Below are 20776 nucleotides of genomic sequence, written 5' to 3' on the forward strand. Positions count from 1 at the left end.
AGCCAAAATTGAGTTAGATACTTAATCCACTGAGCCACCCAGGCACCCTCCCCCCCCCCCCGCCACTCCCCTCCTCCTTCCAATTCCTTTTTCATGGAATGGTATTAGAAATCATGATGTGGGTCCTAAGTGTGCACATTGCTATGTGGGCTTGTGATGGTGGTTTTCTAGTTGACAGCATCCATTCCTCCGTTCAAAATTATGTGCCAAGCACTCCCTCGGCGTGGGGCTCTGGCTGTGACTGGCACAGAATGCAGTCCCTGGCCTCATGGCGTCTTCATTCCAGTGGGATGTGGGGGGAAGACAGCCAACAAGCAAAATAAGTAAGTGGATTCTACTAATATGTTCAAAGGTGACAAGTACTATAGAGATCTGTTAAAAGATAAACTGAGGCATATCAACATTTTGAGACTTTATTTGAACAAAAACCAGTATGAGTCAGGCAGCGCCTAACCAGAAGTGGCGGTGAGTGATGTTCCATCAACCTCACTCGGTGTTTTCTCCACGGGTGAGCACCGTCTCAGGACTTTCACTCGCTCACCAGTCCAGAAGCTTGTAACCCCATCCTTCTGTATTTTTGAGCATGACACGGATGCCATTGGTTAAATCATCACTTGCCGTTGCTGGCTGAGCTGTCTGCAGCCTCTCTCCCCTCCCTGGAGGTCAGGCCAGTGGGAAGGGACAGTTCCAACTCCCACCTCTCCAGGTGACCTCAGGGCTTTCCCCAAAGTCACCTCATTAACACAACAAAAGGCACCCAGACCGCTGGCCACACAGGAAATTCCAAAAGCTTAAGCTAGCAGCAAGGATGAAGACCGATCAGATGTTATACATCACTATATTACAGAGACACATCAAGAAAAAAGCTTCTACAAGAGACAGGAAAAAAAAAAAAAAAAAAAAAGAGAGAGAGAGAGAGAAAACACACTCTCCCGACAAATCTGGGCCAGGGGGCGCAACAGTCAGGGGTGCACCAGCTGAACCCCAAAAAAGGTCTCATCAGCATTTGCGGAGGGCAGCAGAGGCAGCGTGAGGTTGGTGCAGAGCGTGTCCCCGCGAGCCAACGGCGTCAGGCGCTGGGAGGCGGCCACGCAGCCTCCGTGGAAGCTGAGCCTCAGCAGGCTGATGCTGTGGGCGGCCGGGGAGCAGATGCCCACCGTCAGCGTGGCCCTGGGAGGCCTGGCGGCCCGCGTGGAGGAGGAGCAGTTGGCCAGCGTCACTTGGATGTGCAGCCTGTAGACCCCGCCGCGCCGGACACGCAGTTGCCCGCCGTCGTCCAGCTCCAGTCCATCCACGAAGGAGCGGCCCAAGGCCGGACTTCCCTGCCAGCGCAGCCTGTGGTCCAGCCGCTGTCCTGGCGGCACAGCGTCAGGGACGTGGGAGGACAGACGTTTAGGGAAACGGCGCTTGGAGACCAAATGTCTAAGCTTGCTCTGTCGACACCTAACCCCCCCTCTCCCCCTCCTCCCTCCCCCTCCCCCTTTCTCTCTCCCCCTCTCTTTCCCCCTCCCTCCCTCTCTCTCCCCCCTCTCCCCCCTCCCCCTTTCTCTCTACCTCTTTTCCCCCTCCCTCCCTCTCCCCTCCCCCTTTCTCTCTTCCCCTCTCTTTCCCCCTCCCTCCCTCTCTCTCCCCCTCCCCCTTTCTACCTCTTTTCCCCCTCCCTCCCTCTCCCCTCCCCCTTTCTCTCTCCCCCTCCCTTTCCCCCCTTCCTCCCTCTCCCCTCCTCCTTTCTCTCTCCCCCTCTCTTTCCTCCTCCCCTTTCCCCTTTCTCTCTCCCTTTCTCTGTTCTCTCTTTCCGTCTCTCTATCTCAATTTCTCCTTTTCTCTCCGTCTTTCCCCCCTCCCTCCCTCTCTCTCCTGCCTCTCTCCCTCCCTCTCCCCCTTTCTCTCTCCCTCTTTCCCCTCCCTCCCTCTCCCCTCCCCCTTTCTCTCTCCCTTTCTCTGTTCTCTCTTTCCGTCTCTCTATCTCAATTTCTCTTTCTCTCTCCATCTCAATTTCTCCTTCTCTCTCCCTCTTTCCCCCCTCCCTCCCTCTCTCTCCTGCCTCTCTCCCTCTCCCCTCCCCCTTTCTCTCTTCCCCTCTCTTCCCCCCTCCCTCCCTCTCTCTCCCCCCCCTTTCTCTCTCCCTTTCTCTGTTCTCTCTTTCCGTCTCTCTATCTCAATTTCTCCTTCTCTCTCCCTCTCTCTTTCTCCCTTCTACACATGCACTCGCGGTTACCTGTGTGATTTAGCTGCAGCTCAGCCATGTCCCGCTGATAGAACAGAAGAGAACACGTGTGGTGAGCACAGAAGCACGGAGGTTTTAAGTCCCCGCACCCGCCCCCCACCACCCCGCACCGTCCCCGACCGAGATCAAGACGTCTCTTTTCTCTGCTCATCTTCCTACCCGCTTCTCAAGCAGCTGGACTGAGTTGTGACTTTTTAAAAAAGATCTTTTAAAGAGGAAGTAGCTTTGAACTAACAGCCTACACCTGCTCTCTCGGCTGCAGAGCCCCCCCTCCCCCCGCCCCGCCCCGGCCTGCGTCGCCTCCAAAAGGGGTCCCCGTGGTGGGTGTCGGGGCTCCCAGGTGAGCGGCGCGGGTCGCCCTGTCCTTGCAGGCCCCAAACCCACCCCCCTCCGGCTTCGTGAAGCCCCCAGCAGCCTCTGAGTCAGCTCGCTGGGGAACACCGAAGACGAGTCACTTTCCATGCCCGCATCGGATGCTCCTTTCCTAGCTGCGACCTCCCCACTCCGGGATCCCCACCCGGGACTTACCTCCAGGGCGCGACTGACATCCCCACGCCCCCCCCCCGCTCCCCCCCCCCCCACCCCAGCCCGGACCTCCAGGCAGCTGTGCCCCAACAGCCGGCTCGGTCTCCATCTCTTCGCGCCCAGACCTTCCGGGACGATTTTTATCATCTCATTTGGATTTTTTTTTTTTTAATTTTATGTATTCTTGGTCGTTCGCCCGTCTGCGCCCAAACGCACGGTCCCTCTGCCTCGGTCCCATTCTCTTCCTGGTGGTTCGCCTCCCTCCTCTGCGCCCCCGCAGAGCCGGCCCCACCCAGAGGTCCCCAGGCTCCGCCGAGCAGGTGGGAGGTTTGCATCTTCCTCCTCCCCCCTTCTCTACGCACCTTAGGCGGCTCGAGCTGCCCTTGCTGGACGCGCAGGAAGCAGTATGCCATTATGCCGGTAAGAGACAGGATCGCGGCAGAGCGCAGCACCGACATCCAGGACAGGCGGGGCACCGGGCAGCCGGAGCTCCCCTCCTCCGGCACCATGATTCTCAGACAGCGCTGCATGGGGCCCGTGCTGGCGGGGCGCGGGGCGAGCCAGGGAGCCGGGAGCACGGAAACCTCAGCGCTCTCACGGCTCGGGGGCCTCGGCCTGCCCGAACCTGCCAGAGACCCGCCCCACCCCACTCTGGGGATGTCCGGCAAAGGGGAGGGATTTGAGCTGTTCGGCGAGCAGGGAAATCCCCTCCAGCGTTTGCCCACCCCCAGCTCGCAGAGGGGTATGCCAGGAATCCGACCGCCCCACGGAGCCCCTCAGTCTTCTGATGTGGCCCCTTGTCCTCACCTTCCTCACAGTCATTCATTCATTCATTCATTCATTCAACAAACCTTCATTGAGCATCCCCTGTGGACCAGATGCTGTGCGGGAGCGGGTGTATGTGTGTGTGTGTGCGCGTGTGCGCGCGTGTAGGGGGAAACCAGGGGTACAGCCAGCAGCCAGAGAGGTCAGGGAGGCTCCCCACATATCCAGGGGCTTCTTTCCATTTTCCCAGTCTCCCTGCACGCGATGGGGCCACGTGACTGACCTACCCACCAGGAAGAGAGTAGACGCAGATGAATTTAGGACAGCTTGGGTGGCCTGCTCAGCTAAACACCCCACATCACCTTTCAGCCCTCTCGTCCTCTCAGAGATGGCCTCTGCTTGGTCTGCAGTGGGCTGAATAGTGCCCCCCCCCACGAAATTCATGTCCACCTAGAACCTCAGGTGGTATGTGACCTCACTTGGGAACAGGATCCTCGCGGTTATGATTAGATGAGGTCATAGTGGATTAGAGCGGGCCCTAAATCCAAAGAACGGCAAGCTTGTAAAGAAAGGAGAGGGCACGCACAGGGACACAGAAGGATGATGGCCATGTGACGGTGGAGGTGGACGTCAGAGGGACCGGTTCATCTACAAGCCAGGGAACCCCAAGGATTGCCCCGAAACACCAGACACCGGGAAGAGTCAAGGAAGGATTCTTCCTGAAGCCTTCAGAGGGAGTGAGGTCTGCGGACGCCTGGCCTCTCAAACTGTGACAGGATAAATACCTTTCGTTTTAAGCTGCCCCGTTTGTGGCACTTTGTTGTGGCAGCCACAAGAATCCAGTAACCGTGGGGGCCCCTGGGTGGCTCAGCCGGTTGAGCATCCGACTTCAGCTCAGGTGGTGAGCTCACGGTTGGGGAGTGGGAGCTCCGCTTGGGGCTCGCTGCTGTCAGCGCTGAGCCCACTTCGAATCCTCTGCTCCTTCCCCTGCTTGCGCGCTCTCTCTCAAAAACAAACAACAACAACGACAAAATAAAAGCATTAAAAAGAAAGAATCCAATGATAGCGGCACAAGTGCAAGATGTTGAGAGATCACCTGGGCTCATAGGGTTGTGCCAACAGCAGTCAGTAGCAGTGAGTGTAACCCCTCGCCGGCCCCCGGGGCAGGAAAGCTGCTGCAGCGGCAGTTGACAAGCGCCTGGGGCTGTGTTCTCAGAAGCTTTACCTGTAGACCCCAGAATTGGAAAATTTCATCCCAGAGTGAGGAGTCATGGAGGCCCGGTCTGGACGATGGATACAGGACAGAAGTCAGAGCTTGAGGCAACCACATCGGCTGATGGGGGCAGGGGGTGCGGGGAGGCAGGTGAGAGAGAGAGAGAGAGAAAGGAGTCAAACATGTCCAGAATCCCCGGGATGCAGGTGACTGGGGACCCCAACTACTAAAACAATGTCCTTCTCTAGGATTATGTCTGGGGATTCAGCTGGCAGCCTCCCCATGGGGGCCCCCAACTCAAGCTTTCCTGAGGATAGGGGCATGATCCTAAGAATTTTTTCCAACCTTCTTTCTTAGTCTATGACACCCCTGCTGGGTTCTAAAGTCTAGCTTTACCCACTAACCCCATCTCCAGAACCTTCCAGTTCCCATTACATCATGTTCCCCACAACGGACTTTTGATGGTTTCCTGCGGTCCCACTAGTGTCCCTTCCCCGCCTCCATCTAGCCACGGCAAAAATGCCGCGGAGGGTGTAGTCAAGTACGAGGAGTCTGCAGTCCCCCAACACACCTGGATTCCAGTCTTCAGAATGTCACATTTTAGCTTTGAAGTTTGGGAAACTCGTGCCCTCATCGTCTTTTAAGGGCCAACGTCCCCGACCATAAGTGGACCATGATGAGGTTCAGAAGAAAGATGTGTGCAAGGCCGTAGCGTCGTATAAGCACATGGCAAGCGCTCAGTAAAGGCCCACTCCGACTCGGTTATTTTCTCCCTCGAAACACGCCTCAGAAGAACAGTTGAGGACGCAAACGAATGATTCGCAAAGAAAGGAATTCAAGTGACGCAAAAACCCAGAGAAAGGGCATTAACTTCTCTCAACAATGAAGTGCAAATTACAACCATCGCTGATTGACAGAAACGCTTAAAAGATGGGTAACCTGAAGTAAGTTCCAGCTGGATCAAAGATTTAAGCGTAAAAAGGCAAAAAAGAAACATGAAAATGCCGAATGTGGTAAATTCGTAAAAATTCATCCCGGGGCAGTGGTTTGTTAAGCATGTTAAAAAAGCAACTAAGAAGGAATAAAAGAGAATGATGCTCTGTTTCACGTATAAGTGAATAAATTCCTCCATTAAAAATTCCAAGTTGAAAGGCATACACACACGTAAATCAAGGAGCAAGAGAAAACACAAGGAAAGGTTGGTAAGACATTGATGGCGATCGATTTCCTTTAAGGTATAAATATCTTACAAGCGATGTCTTCAAGAAATGACTAATATTCTCTAGAAACATGAAACAGAAGAAGCAGCCAGCTCGTAAAAGAAATGCCTGTACACATGAAACAACATCGAATGATACGCTCGCTTTTCATAACAAAAGAATTTGGAAGTTAAAAGCCCGTGGGGCACACTTTTTCGTTTTCATCTGTGATTTGGTAAAAGATCAAAGCACTGGATGATTTGCCGCTTTGCCAGACTGCGTGGCTGGGAGGCATCCTCACCCCTGGGATCCGAAATGGATCCAACCTTTTGCAAGGACGGGGTTTAGCAAAATCAGTCAAGACACCAGAATGCACCTTCCCATTCTGCCATTGGTTTTACTTCAAGGATTTTCTTCCCTTAATATTATTATTATTATTTTAATTTTTTTTTTTTTTTTTTTTTTGAAAGAGAGACAGAGAGACAGAAAGTGAGCAGGGGAGGGCAGAGAGAGAGAGAGGGAGACACAAAATCCGAAGCAGGCTCCAGGCTCTGAGCTGTCAGCACAGAGCCTGACGCGGGGCTCGAACTCACAGACCGTGAGATCATGACCTGAGCCGAAGTCAGACACTTAACCCACTGAGCCACCCAGGTGCCCCTCAAGGATTTTCTTTCATAAGCACACTCTCACACATCACAGACTCAGATGATCACGCATAAATTCGATGGTGGTGCGGTTTGTAGTAACAAAAAGGAAAACACCAGCAACCCTACGATGCATTCGTTATCGAGGGCTTATGCCTGTGAGAAGCAGGGGTCGCCTTTCTGAACATTCACGCGTGTCTAGACTTGACTTCCATCTTCCAGCCGCAGGGATAGAGAGGGACGCGGGCAGCCGTTCGCCAAGCAAAGAGGTTGGGGGAGGGTGTGCCCGAGTTCGATCACACATTTGCATTTACAAGCCCCGGGGTTTTTCCCCCCTGCTGCTCTGAATTACTGGCTGGGACATTAGGGAGGCTCCATCGATCGAATGCTCTCCGGACGGTGTAGTTCTGCTGAGTGGTGTGGGATGTTTGAGGAAGTTCTGAAACCAGAGCTTCTCTCCCTTCAAGCAAGTGGCTGGCTCCCTCCCCTTGCCAGTTAGCTCTCCACCTCCCCTCACTACTTCTCTTCTGACTAAGCTGGGGAGGGAAAGGGCCAGAGGCCCCTGGGAAGGGGGCGGGGGAACAATTTGGATGCTGGGACTTAAGATCACTTTCCTCCTGAGCCTTGCCTTTTCCGGAATGTCACAGAATTGGAATCATACAGTGTGTAGCCTTTTCAGACCGGCTTCTTTCGCTCAGTAACACGCATTTACATTTCCTCCGTGTCTTTTCGTGGTTGAGAGCTCCTTTGATTTCAGCGCTGAATAATGTGACATTGGATGTCCCACCGTTTCTTTCTCCATTCACCTCCTATACACCTGCTTCCAAGTTTTGGCAATTATGAATAAAACTGTGTGCAGGTTTCTGGGTGGATGTAAGTTCTTCAACTCCTCAGGGGAAATACTAAGGAGTGTGCTTGTGGACTCGAATGCTAAGGGTCAAGCGATCCTCCAAATTCATCCCAAGCTCCTTTCCACCGTGGCTGGATTCTAGAAGCTGCTGTACAGGACCTCAACCAGGAAGTGGCACTGTGTCCCTTCCACTGTATTCTTTTGGTGAAAGTAAATCAGATCAACGCAGACTCAAGGAAATGGGAAGTAGACTGTATGACTTGATGGGAGAAGTGACACATATATACAGAGATACAGAGATGGGGGGCGGGGGCGGAATGGCTGGGGCACATTTCTGCAGGCAGTTCTACCAGAAAGCCAAAGCTCAAACCTCAACAACAAACGAATGTGGTTTTTAAACATTTCCCCCCCCCAGATTTATTGAGATATGATTGACAACTATGTATTGTATGTGTTTAGATTGTACGATGTGATTTTTTTTTTTTTAATTTTTTTTTTCAACGTTTATTTATTTTTGGGACAGAGAGAGACAGAGCATGAACGGGGGAGGGGCAGAGAGAGAGGGAGACACAGAATCGGAAACAGGCTCCAGGCTCTGAGCCATCAGCCCAGAGCCCGACGCGGGGCTCGAACTCCCGGACCGCGAGATCGTGACCTGGCTGAAGTCGGCCGCTTAACCGACTGCGCCACCCAGGCGCCCCGGAGGCATAATTTATATACAATTGAATTCACCCATTCTAAGCGTATAGTGTGACGAGTTTTATCAAATACATAAAGTCATAGAACAATACCACGATCAAGATCTAGGACACTTCTGCTGCCCTAGAAAGTTACCCCATGACCCTTCTGTATTTGCTTTTCCCAATCCATCCCTAGACAACCACCCATCTACTTCCTGCCACTCTGACTTTGCCTTTTCTAAAGTTTCATATAAATGGAATCCTGCAGTCTGTACTCTTTTGTGCCTGATGTATTTCTCTTAGCATAGTGTTTTTGATTCATCCACAATGTTATGTGTATCAATATTCTGTGCCTTTTTATGGCTGAGCGGTATTGCATTTACTTGTGCGTTCATCAGCTGATGGGCATTTGTGTTGTTTTCAGTTTGGGGTGGGGCTATTATGGATAACGATGCTGTGAGCATTGTGTGTGGGTCTTTATGTGGGCATGAAATCATTTCTCTTGGGTAAATTCCTAGGAGTGGGACTGCAGGTGATATGGTAGGAGTATGTTCAACTTTGTATGGAATTGCCAAGTGTTTTCCTAAGTGACCATCTCATGTTGAGTTCCAGTTGTACCATATTCTCAACAATACTTGGTCTGGTTGGTCATGTTTTAGCCATTCTAATGGCAATTTGTATCATTTAAGTTTGCACTTCCTTGATGTCTGGTGATATTGAGCATCTTTGCATATGTCCACTTGCCATCTGTAGTATATCTTCTTTAAGACACAGCTGTCCAAATTAAAAAAAAACTTTTTTAATATTTATTTATTTTTGAGACAGAGAGAGACAGAGCGTGAGTGGGGGAAGGGCAGAGAGAGAGGGAGACACAGAATCGGAAGCAGGCTCCAGGCTCTGAGCCATCAGCACAGAGCATGATGTGGGGCTCGAACCCACAAGCTATGAAATCATGACCTCAGCTGAAGTCAGACGCTCAACCAACTGAGCCACCCAGGTGCCCCCAGCTGTCCAAATTTTTGACAATTTTTTTTTGGGGGGTGCTGAGGTTTTGTCTTCTAATTATTGAGTTGTAACAATTCTTGATATATGGTGGGTACACATTCCTTTCCAGATGCATGGCACAAAACATGTAAATATTTTCTTCCTCTCTGTGGTGGTTCCCCCCATCCCCCATTTTCTTAATTGTGTACTTAAAGGGCAAATATTTTTAATTTTTGTAAGTTCCACTGGGTCTCTTTCATGGTTCATGTTTTTAGTGTCACTAAGCATTTTTTATTTAATCGTTAATTTGTTTACCTCTTCTTGGGGCCAAGTAATAGAAAGCAAGGAAGAGTCCCTCTGAGTCAGGGCATGCCTCGTGGATCTTGTCTTAGGAAACATTCAGTCAATAGCTATTTAATAAGTACCTACTCTGTGCCAGGCACTGTTACAGGCACAGGGGATACAATGGTGAAGAAAACAAAGTTTCTGCTGTATAGAATTTATGTTCCAGTGGGTTTTAGACAAAAAGCATCAAGTGCTGTGGGTGCCCTACCCACATGCCCTTTGCTAGGCCATGGCACCCCATCTCCAGCTGCTATGCGTGTTGGCTGCTAATGACACCGTTGTTGTTGTTTTTTTTCTCCAACAGACTGATCTTCTGACAGATGTTGCTTTGCTTAAGGATGCTATGAAAGTTGTTTTCACCCCACCCTGCAGGTAGACCTTGGCCAAAGACCGAATGATTTAGGGATATAAGAGCCCACACCTCCTGTGTCTCTGGGTGGGAAAGTCTTTGTGGTGCTTGCCATGCTTCAGAGCTCCCTATGAGGTCGGGCTGAGGCAGATTCTCTTCTCTTGCAATCACATCTCTATGGCCAGCTTCTCCTCCTGTCCTGTTCTGGTTCCTTCACTCTACTACAGGTTTTTCCTGAGAGACCTCCCTCGGTAAACCATATGCACAGAAATTCTCATCTCAGGATATGGTTTTAGGGAGCCCAAACAAAAACATTGGATGCCAAAAGTTATCTTGAAGGAGGACTCTAAAAGCGATTTTGGAACAGGGTACCCAACTCCATCACTGGCGATAGGGGGACTGTTGACCTCCTCCCGACTCCCAGCCTCAGGCAGTGTGTTGACACTTTCACTAGTGACAAACTGAGATGTAATACAGGAGGAAGGAGATGTTCGTGCCACATCTCTGGTGTTTGAGAGTTAGGGGGAAAACTAACTAAAAAGACTGGAATTGGATGGCTACTGCTAAGTAACACTAATGCTTTGAAGAGAGACAAGAGGAGACTCAGATATATTCGTGACCAATTCATGGTGCAGGGCGAGAGTCTGGGGGCCTCCTTGGCAGCATTTGGAAAGGTCATCACCTGCAGCCAAGGGCAGGCAGAGTTGGGCAGGAAACTCACAACATAATGGTAAGGGTTGCAGAATTTCAGCGAAGGTTGTTGTTGGTATTGAAGCACGTTTCCGGTATCAAACAAAGTCAGGGTCCTGATGGGGAATGAGTAGGACACTGAGACTCTCAAGTCCCTGGGCAGGTGCAGTTGCAAATCAAACTCCACATTCCCCTGAGCCTCTGGACCCACAAGAGTGGCCCCATCCTTGTTGTTGGAAGATTATGCAAAAGTCTTAAAGAGGCTGGTGTCTTGCAGGACACCCTCTTTAATATGCCCCCCCATCCCCCCACCCCCCCCACCCCCTGCAAAAACCCACCTTCTCTCCTGGCCACTGAGTCAACACTAGGGTCAAATCTTAGCATAGCTTGAATGTGCCAGTGTGCTCCTGCTAAGGATAGAGATGGAAAATTTTGCCATTAAAAAGTTTTTATGGCAGCAATATTCATGATAGCCAAGACATGGAAACAACCCAAGTTTCATCTGCAGATGAGTGGATAAAGAAGGTGTATTATATAAATATTATGGAATTATTATTCAGTCATTAAAAAGAAGTCATTCTGCCATTTGTGACCACATGGATAATCCACGAAGTCATTATGATAAGTGAAACAAGTCAGACAGAGAAACAGAAATACTTCACGATTCCACCTATATGTGGTACCTAAAATAGTCAAACTTATAGAAACAGAGATTAGAATGGGGGTTGCCAGAGGTGGGGTGGCGGATATGGTAAGACATTGTTAAAGGGCACACATTTCCAGTAATAAGATGAATAGTGCCATCTTCTTGTGTGTTTTTTAAAATTTAAAGAAGAATTTTAAAAAATGTTTTTTATTTATTTTTGAGGGAGAGCAAGAGACAGAGCATGAGCAGGGGAGGAGCAGAGAGAGAGGGAGACACAGAATTCGAAGCAGGCTCCAGGCTCTGAGCTGTCAGCACAGAGCCTGATGCGGGGCTTGAACTCACGGACTGAGAGATCATGACCTGCCCTGGGCCACCCAGGCACCCCTAATTTTGGTTTTAAATTGTATTTTCCTGATGCTCAGTGAAGCTGGACGCCCCTTTTTCAGGTGTTTACAGGCCATTTAGATATCATTTTCAGTGAAATGTCTTTTCCGGTCTTTTGCTCGTTTTCCAATGGATTGTCTAAGGACTAGGGAGTGTGGTGCCCTAAGATAGGTCATAGAAGCCCCACCCCCCTTCCTCCCACTTTGTCCCGGGCATGTCTTCCGTCTGTGGCTGTTCCTGAGTTAATTCTTTTATAATAAAGCAGTAGCCTAATAAGTAAAATATTTCTCTGAGTTATGTGTGAGCTGCTCTAGCAAATTTTAATGGAACTCAAAGTGCAGGGTGGGGGGGTGGTCACTGGAACCTCTGATCTGTAGCCAGTAGGTCAGATTGGCATCTGAAGTTGGGGAGAATCTTGCAAGATGCTATCTTCAGGTAGATAGTGTCAGAATTTACTGGAATTGCAGGACACCCAGCTGGTATCTGAGAATTGCTTCAGAAGTGCCATGAGTGGGGTAGCAGAGTGAGAATTAAGGAGAAACATAGGAGGAAAACTGAGTTTTCCCAAAACATAGACATACACACATATGAAGAAAGCCAGAGATTGAAGTGAGGCATCTATAAGTCAAAGAAAACCAAGGATGGCCACAAGAAGCTGGAAGAAACTAGGAAAGATCTTCCCCTACAGTCTTCACAGGGATCATGGCCCTGCTGAGACTTAGGTATTGGATTTCTGGACTCTACAACTGTGAGAGAATATATCTCTGTTGTTTTAAGCCAATGAGTTTGTGGTCCCTTGTTATGGTGGTCCTAGGAAACAGTACAATGAACAACGGTGGAAAAGGCATATTTATAGCACAACTGGTAGCAGCTATAAACATGTGAATTTCCTAAAAAAACAAAAAAAACAAAAAACAAAACAAAACAAAACAAAACAAAAACATGTGAATTTCCATCTCCAGGGGGCAGGATTCAATGACATAATTAGTTTCTCCATAACCAGCAAAATTTCATGTTACATGTCTCAAACTTAAAGATTTCAGGTAACGAAGGGATCATTAATATTTTTCTCCTTTGATAAACTTCACGACCTGTTTTTGGGTCTTTGGTATTACAAACCCCTTTGTTTTTCTGAATGAATGCTGAAACTCTCCCTCTCCCAAAACATGTATGCTTCCATCTTTGTCAAATGTATTAGGCTTGGAGGTTGACTTGTGAGTATAAGGCTCACCTATCCCTGTGGGTCCCAAAGTAAATCCGAAAAAAAATGTTGAGGGGGAATATTGAGTCCCTGGGAATAAACAGCCTCTACTTTTGGTTAAAAAACTCATGTGTGAGGTTCTCGGATTCCTGGTGGGAGGGTAGCCTTCTCTTTTCTTCCTGCAATGCACTGTGGCTCTTACAGATGACACATTCCAGTTTCAGAGTTTGGAGTCTGTGGTCTTTTTTCTTGCCTAATTGCTCTGGCTAGAACTTCCAGTACCATGTTGAGTAGAATTGGCAAAAGTAGACATCCTTGTCTTATTCTTGATCTTTCATTATTGAGGATGGTATTTGCTGTGGGTTTTTCATAGATAACCTTTATTATGTTAAGGAAGTTCCCTTGTATTCCTTGTTTATTGAGTGTTTTGGTCATAAAAGGGTGCTGGATTTTGTCAAAAGCTTTTTTTTTTTTTTTTTTTTGGCATGACTTGAGATGACAATATGTTTTTCCCTCTTCATTTTATCAATTTGGTATCTTACACAGATTGATGTTTCTGTGTTGAACCGTTCTTGCATTCTGGAAATAAATCCCACATGTTCGTGGGTGTATAATCCCTTTAATATGCTGCTGGCTTTGGTTTGCTAGTGTTTTGTGGTGGGTTTTTATATCTATATTCATAAGGGTTACTGGTTTATAGTTTTTCCTTCTTGTGATGTCATTGTTTGGTTTTGGATGCAAGGTAAAGCTGTTCTCAGAATTGGGAAGTGTTCTCTCCTTTTCAATTTTTATTTTGGAAGAATTTGAGAGACATTGGTGTTTATTCTTCATTAAATGTTTGGTAGAATTCCTTTTATTTTTGTGAAATCAGTAGTAATGACCCCACATTCATTTCTGATTTTGGTAATTTGAGTCTTTCTCCTCTCTCTCCCCCATGAATCTAGCTAAATGTTTGTCAATTTTGCTGACCTTTTAAAAGAATCAAGTTTTGATTTTATTGATTCTCTCTGTTGTTTTTCTATTCTCTATTTTACTTATGTCTGCTCTAACCTTTATTTTTTCCTTTCTTCCTTAACTTTTATTTCTTCCTTTCTTCTAGCTCTGGTTGAAATTTGCCTTTCTTTTTCTAATTTCTTAAGGTGTGCATTGAAGTTATTGACTTGAGATCTTTTCTTTTAATGCACACATTTACATCTATAAATTTTCTTCTTAATACTGTTTTTGCTAAATCCTATATATTTTGGTATGTTGTATTTTAATTTTCATTTATTTTAAGATATTTTCTAACTTCTCTTATTATTTATTCCTTGACACGTTGGCTGTTTAAAATTGTGTTCCTTAATTTCTACATATTTATGAAATTTCCATTTTTTCTTCTGCTATTCAATTCTAGTTTCATTCTATTGTGATGCAAAAAAATATTCTACATGGTTTCAGCCCTCTAAATTTTATTAAGACTTGTTTTGTGGGGGCGCCTGGGTGGCGCAGTCGGTTAAGCGTCCGACTTCAGCCAGGTCACGATCTCGCGGTCCGTGGGTTCGAGCCCCGCGTCGGGCTCTGGGCTGATGGCTCAGAGCCTGGAGCCTGTTTCTGATTCTGTGTCTCCCTCTCTCTCTGCCCCTCTCCCGTTCATGCTCTGTCTCTCTCTGTCCCAAAAATAAATAAACGTTGAAAAAAAAATTAAAAAAAAAAAAAAGACTTGTTTTGTGGTATAACTTATGGTCTATCCTGAATAATGTTCCATGTGCACTTGAGAAGGATGTGTATTCTGTTGGTGTATTAGGCCTAGTGCTCTGTATATGTGTGAGGTCTAACTGGTTTATAGCATTAAGTCTTCTATTTCCTTATTGATTTTCTATCTATGTGTTGTAGTAATATTGAGAGTGGTGTGTTGAAGTCTCCAACTATCATTGTCATACTGTCTAGTCTTGCTTCAATTCTTTCAAAATTTGCTTCATATATTTTGGATCTCCTTTTTAAATTATTTTTATATTGTTTTGCTGTTTTGAACCTTCACCAATATAAAATGTCCTTTGTGTGTTGTGATCTCTTTGATTTAAAGTCTATTTTGTTTGACAATAATATAAGCTTCCCCAGCTCTCCTTCAGAACAATTTGGATGAAATATCTTTTCCCATCCTTTTACTTTAAACCTTTGTGTGTCTTTGCATCTAAAGTGAGTCTCTTGTTGACAGATGGACTGCGGTTGTTGTTGTTTTCTTCTTTTTGCGAAGGTGCCAATCCCTGCCTTTTAATAGGAAAGTGTAACCCATTTACATTTAAAGCATTTACTGATAAGGAAGGATTTCCTTCTGCAGTTTGTCTATTTTCTGTATGTCTTATATATATTTTTCCTCATTTCCTCCATTACTGGCTTTTTTGAGTTTTAGTTAATTTTTTGTAGTGTACCAATTCGATTTCCCTTATTTTTCCTATCTTTCTTTCTTTCTTTTTGTTTCTTGTCTCAAAAATTTTATTCTCTTAGTGATTATCTTGGGGATTACAATGAACATTTTAACCTCATAGTAACCTAGTTTTAATAATACCGACTTATTTTCAATAGTATACAAATAACTATACTACACATCTCTGTCTCTCCCTCTTTATATTGTTATTGTCACAGATTGCATTTTTATTTGTTGTGTTCTCTTTAACATATGATTATTGTTTTGTGCATTTGCCTTTTATTATTTTTTTTATTTTAATTTTTTTTTCAACGTTTATTTATTTTTGGGACAGAGAGAGACAGAGTATGAACGGGGGAGGGGCAGAGAGAGAGGGAGACACAGAATCGGAAACAGGCTCCAGGCTCTGAGCCATCAGCCCAGAGCCTGACGCGGGGCTCGAACTCACGGACCGCGAGATCGTGACCTGGCTGAAGTCGGCCGCTTAACTGACTGCGCCACCCAGGCGCCCCGCATTTGCCTTTTAAATGAGAATTTGGTTTAACATTAAAAATAAATTATTATAATTCATTACATGAACATAATAAAGGGAAAAAATCTCAAAAGATACAGAGGAAGCATTTAATAAATTCAACATTTTTTAATGATAAAAACTTGAAGTGATCTAGAAATAGAGTATTCTTTTTCTAAAGTTTATTTATTTATTTTGAGAGAGAAAGCACGAGTGGGGGAGGGGCAGAGAAAGAGTGGAAGAGAGAGAACCCCAAGCAGGCTTGGATCTGATGTGGGGTTCAAAGTCACGAACTGTGAGATCATGCCCTGAGGTGAAGTCAGATGCTTAACCAACTGAGCCACCCAGGCACCCCTAGAAATAGAGTATTCTTAATATGCTAAAGAATATCAATAAAATATCTAAAACAAGATACTTGAAGGTGGGCAAATGAAATCGGAATTGCCATCACCACTTCTTACTAATATTGCACTGAGGTCCTAGACAGTACAATAAAATAAAAGAAAGAAACAAAAGGATTGGAAAAGAAGAAATAAAAGTCATTACTTAGATTACATTATTGTGCAGGTAGAAAACTAAAAGAGCCTATATATAGACTTAATAAAGGAATTTAACAAGATCACTGGATATAAAATAAAAATACAAAATCAGTGGCATTTCCGTGTACCGACATCTCTAAAAACAGACATTTGAAAATTATGCCATTTACAAGAACATCAAAAAACATCAAATACTTGTGACTAAATCTAAGGAAAGTAGTGAAGGAATTCTACACACAAAACTGTAAGACGTCATTGAGGAAATTAAGTAAAATCTAAATAAAAAGAAGGATATACTATGATCATGGATTGGAAAATTTAATATTGTGAAAACATTAATTCTACACCAATATCTATTGATCTATACATTCAGTGCAATCTCATCAGGGAATGAATGTGTGAGTGTATGTGTGAGTGCGTGGGTGGGTGGGTGATACCGATTCAAACAATACAAAGACATGCAAATGACCCAAGATAGCCTGGATGGGGTTCCTAGGTGGCTTAGCTGGTTAAGCAGCGTGTGACTTGGGCTCAGGTCATGATCTCACGGGTTCCTGAGTTTGGGCTCTGTGCTGACAGCTCTGAGCCTGCTTTGGATTCTGTGTCTCCCTCTCTGTCTGCCCCTCCCCTGCTCACGCTCTGTCTCTTTTTGTCTCTCAAAAATAAATACACATTAAAAAAAAATAGGCTTGATGATCTTCAAGAAAAGAAACAAAATGGAGAGTTACCCTTCCAGATAGTAAGACCTATCATAAGGCTACAGTAATTTAGACAATTTAGGTATTAGTGCTAGGATGAACTATAATCCAGGTAGATTATAAATATAAAAGTGAAGGTAAAACAATAACACTTATAGAAAGAGAATATTTATATTCTTGTAGGACAATATTTATGTTAAGGTAAGCAAAGATTTTTAAAAACAGAGCACAAAAACACTATAAATGTAAAGGAAGATATTAAATTTATTATTAAATTAAGTTATTCTTAGAGTATATTAAAGTAAATTAATTAAATTAAATTATTCTTAGAGTATATTAAAAGTAAGATCTTCTGTTTTTCAAAAGATACCGGTTCAGAGAATGAAAAGTTGATCCACAGAGCAAGAGAGAGAATATTTGCAAAAATATAATTGACAAAGGGCTTGCTTCCAGATTACATAAAGAATTCCTATAAATCAAAAAGAAAAAGGCAGCCCAATTAAAAAAGGGCCAAAAGATGTGACCCAATACTTCACATAAAACAATATGTAAATGGACAATGACGAGGAAGCAGTGCTGAACCATATTAACCATCAGGAAAATGCAATTTAAAACTACAAGGGGTTGGGGGCACCTAGCTGGCTCCAACAGTGGAACATGTGACTCTTGATCTTGAGGTTGTGAGTTCAAGCCCCATGCTGGGTGTAGAGATTCCCTAAAAATAAAATCTCTCTCTAAAAAACAAAACAAAACAAAAGAACAAAAGGTGTATCCCATTACAGAACAGTGAAAACTGAAGGCCAGCAACGCTGCGTTGGTGTGTTATAAAGCAATGGGAACTCTCACACTTGGTGGGTGGAGATGATGTAGTGACACCTTCTTTGCAAAACTGGCATTATTTAATAAAGTGGAGCATAGGAAAACCCACTCCTAGATACCCACTCAGCATAAATGTACACATATGGCCACTAAAATGCGCAAGAATGCACTAATTTCATTTATTAACTTATATGCAAAAGTTCTAATAAAAATACTAGTAAGCATCCAGTAGGGATCAAAAAGAAAAAACCAAGGGACACAAGGAAAAGGTGTTCAGTGTCACTAATCATCAGCGAAATGCAGATCAAAGCCACAGTGAGATATCATCCCCTAGTGTCAGGATGGCTACAATCCATCCAACACAAAATCCCAGACAAATGGGAACAGGCACTGTTGAGGATGTGGAGAAGTTGAGACCCTTGTGCACTGTTGGTGGTGGGAATGCAAAATGGTGCTGCTGCCATGGAAACTGGTGTGGAGGTTTCTCAAACATTGAACATAGAACTACCTTACCCCCCAGTAATCCTACTTCTGGGTATAAACCCTCAATAATTGAAATTGGGATCTCCAAGAGATCCTACACTTCCATGTTCATTGAAGCATTATTTACAGAAGAAAAGCTGTGGAAACAACCCAAGCCATGGAATGGATAAAAGACAATATTTTTCAGGCCTAAGAAAGAAGTTAGTTCTTTCACTTACTGCATGAAATTAGGCAGACACAAAAGAACAAAGATAATTCCACTTATATGAGGGATCTGGTAGCCAAATGTGTAGAGATAGAAAGTAGAATGATGTCACCAGGCGCTGGAGAGAGGAATGGGGAGTTGGTGTTTAATGGGTATGAAGTTCTAGTTATAGAGGATGAGTAAGTCCTAGGAACTTACTATACAGCATAATGCATATAGTTAACAATACTGTAATGTCTACTTAAAAATTTTTGAAAGATGACAGATCTTATAGTAAATGTTCTTATCACACACACACACACACAAAGAAGGAAAGAGGAAACTTTTAGAAGTGATGGTTAAGCTTATAGCTTTGTGGTGATAGTTTCATGGGTGTTTACTTATCTTTAAACTCATCAATATGTACATACTAAATATACATAGCATTTTGCATATGTATGAAAACCATACCTCAGCGAAAAAAATAAACGTAGGGTTTTTTTTTAAGCCACTAAAAAAGAAAGTGAACTTGCAATCTTTTGTGTTGTTGTTTTTTTTTTTTTTTTTTTTTTTTTGCTTCTTATGATACTTGGGTTGGTTTTTCTTCTTTTGGTGAGTAATTCCATTTCTGAAAGAATAGAAAAAAGATATTTTTATCCTAAAAATGTTTGTGGTCACATAGATGTCTTTACATGAGATCATCTGTGATTTTAAGTAAACATTACACATAAAAAAAAAAAAAGTTTACCCAAAAATCTCACTTGACTGCCATGCAGAGAATGGCCTGTAGGAGGCGAGAGTGGATACAGGCAGCCCGTAGGAGGCCTCCGGAGATGAAACCCCGAAAAGCCTTAGAGTCTGACACATTAAATCTGTACGTAAAGATGTCTAAGGAAATGACCAAAAGAATAAGAACAGAATACATTGTTTCTGAACTAAGTAGAAGAAAAAGCTGTAGTGAGAAAAAAAAAATCCAAAATAACTCAAGGAGGAAGAGTAAAAGAAATATAGAAAAGGAGGGATGGTCAGAAATCACAAAATAAATCCAAACCCATCAGTAATTGGAATGAACACAGATACTCTATATCTCTGCCACCTGAGACAGTGGGCGCAAGCCGGCCAGTGCTGTGGAACACCTGAAAGGTGGGAGGTGTGGGCTGAGATCCATCTGGTGCCAGTGGGAAATTCACTGCAGCAGCATTTGGAGACCTGGAATCAAATAAGAGTGTAAAGTATCTTATGAATCACTTTATGCTGATTACACTTTGACATGATTAACATCCTGGATGCGTGGGTAAGTGAAATATATTATTAAAATTCACCATTCTTAAACTCTTAATTGTGGCTGCTAGAGAAAAATTATAGAGCTGGCTCACATTATGTTTGCATTGGACAGCACTGATCTAAGTACTCAAATTAAAAGACAAATACTGTCAGGCTGGATAAGAAAACTTAAAATCCAGCAACATGTTGTTTATATTTAAACATAAAAGATATAACAAGTTTCTAGTTAAAGGATGTAAATAGCTAGAGAGAAAATTGGTTTAGCCCTATTAGTAACAGCACAGAGTTTAATGTAAAAAGCATTACTAGATATAACTAAATCTCTGCCATGGAAATATAACAGTTTTAATGTGCATGCACTTTAAAACAGTCTTGAAGTAAATGAAGCAAAAACTGACAGAACTACTCAAACGTGGACGGTATGAATTGAGATGTGCTGTTAGTGTAAAGTGCTCTGCAAACATTGAAGACCCGGAATGAAAAAAAAAAAAAAAAAAAAGGAAGAATAAAATAGCTTGTGTTAGATAATTACACCACTGAAGCGGGAGATTTTAAAAACACCCCACTTGTCCATTGATAGCTCAAGCGGGCAAAAAATAAGAATATAGATTTGGATAATGCAATGAACAAACTTGATCTCATGGTCACATATATGGAACATGTACCCAGCCACTGCAAAATACACGGTAAAAAATGCTTAGGGAGCTGGTAGGAATGTAAAATGGTGCAGTCACACAATGGAATATTTTTAAGCGTTAAAAAGGAAGGACATTCTAACACCTGCTACAACGTGGATGGACCTTTAGGACGTTATGCTCGGTGACATAAGCCAGTCACAGAAAGGTCAAATACTCTATGGTCCCACTCAAATGAAATATTTAGAGTGGCCAGATTCATAGAGACAGAAAACAGAATGGAGTTGCCAGGGTGGGGTTGGGTGGGGAGTTACTGTTTCACAGGGACAGATTCTCAAGTTTGGGAGGGTGAGAAAGTTCTGGAGGGGGATGATTGCATGACAACATGAATGTCCTAATGCTGGTGAACTATACACTTAAAAATGGTTTAAATAGTAAGTTTTATGTTGTGTATGTTTTACCACAATTAACAATAAAACTAATTTTAAAACACTTAGAGAATCTCTCTCTCTTTCTC

The 20776-nt window shown here is 44.4% G+C and overlaps 1 protein-coding gene across 2 annotated transcripts; it reads right to left on the reverse strand.

Annotated features, from left to right (window-relative positions):
- Positions 1–399: 399 nt before the first annotated feature.
- On the reverse strand, positions 400–4500 carry CD70 (CD70 molecule). 2 transcript variants are annotated; one of them, XM_045491747.1, is made up of 3 exons: positions 3115–4500; positions 2219–2252; positions 400–1354 (listed from the first exon to the last, which is right to left on the reverse strand). In XM_045491747.1, the coding sequence occupies exons 1-3, from the start codon at positions 3280–3282 to the stop codon at positions 963–965; spliced, it is 594 nt and encodes a 197-aa protein (XP_045347703.1). In that variant the 5' UTR covers positions 3283–4500; the 3' UTR covers positions 400–962. The 2 variants fall into 2 exon arrangements, with proteins under 2 accessions (XP_045347703.1, XP_045347704.1); XM_045491748.1 differs by lacking the exon at positions 3115–4500 and adding an exon at positions 2822–3040.
- Between the last annotated feature and the right edge of the window lie 16276 nt (positions 4501–20776).

Source organism: Leopardus geoffroyi, chromosome A2 (assembly GCF_018350155.1).
Source record: "Leopardus geoffroyi isolate Oge1 chromosome A2, O.geoffroyi_Oge1_pat1.0, whole genome shotgun sequence".
Taxonomy (NCBI): Eukaryota; Metazoa; Chordata; class Mammalia; order Carnivora; family Felidae; genus Leopardus; species Leopardus geoffroyi.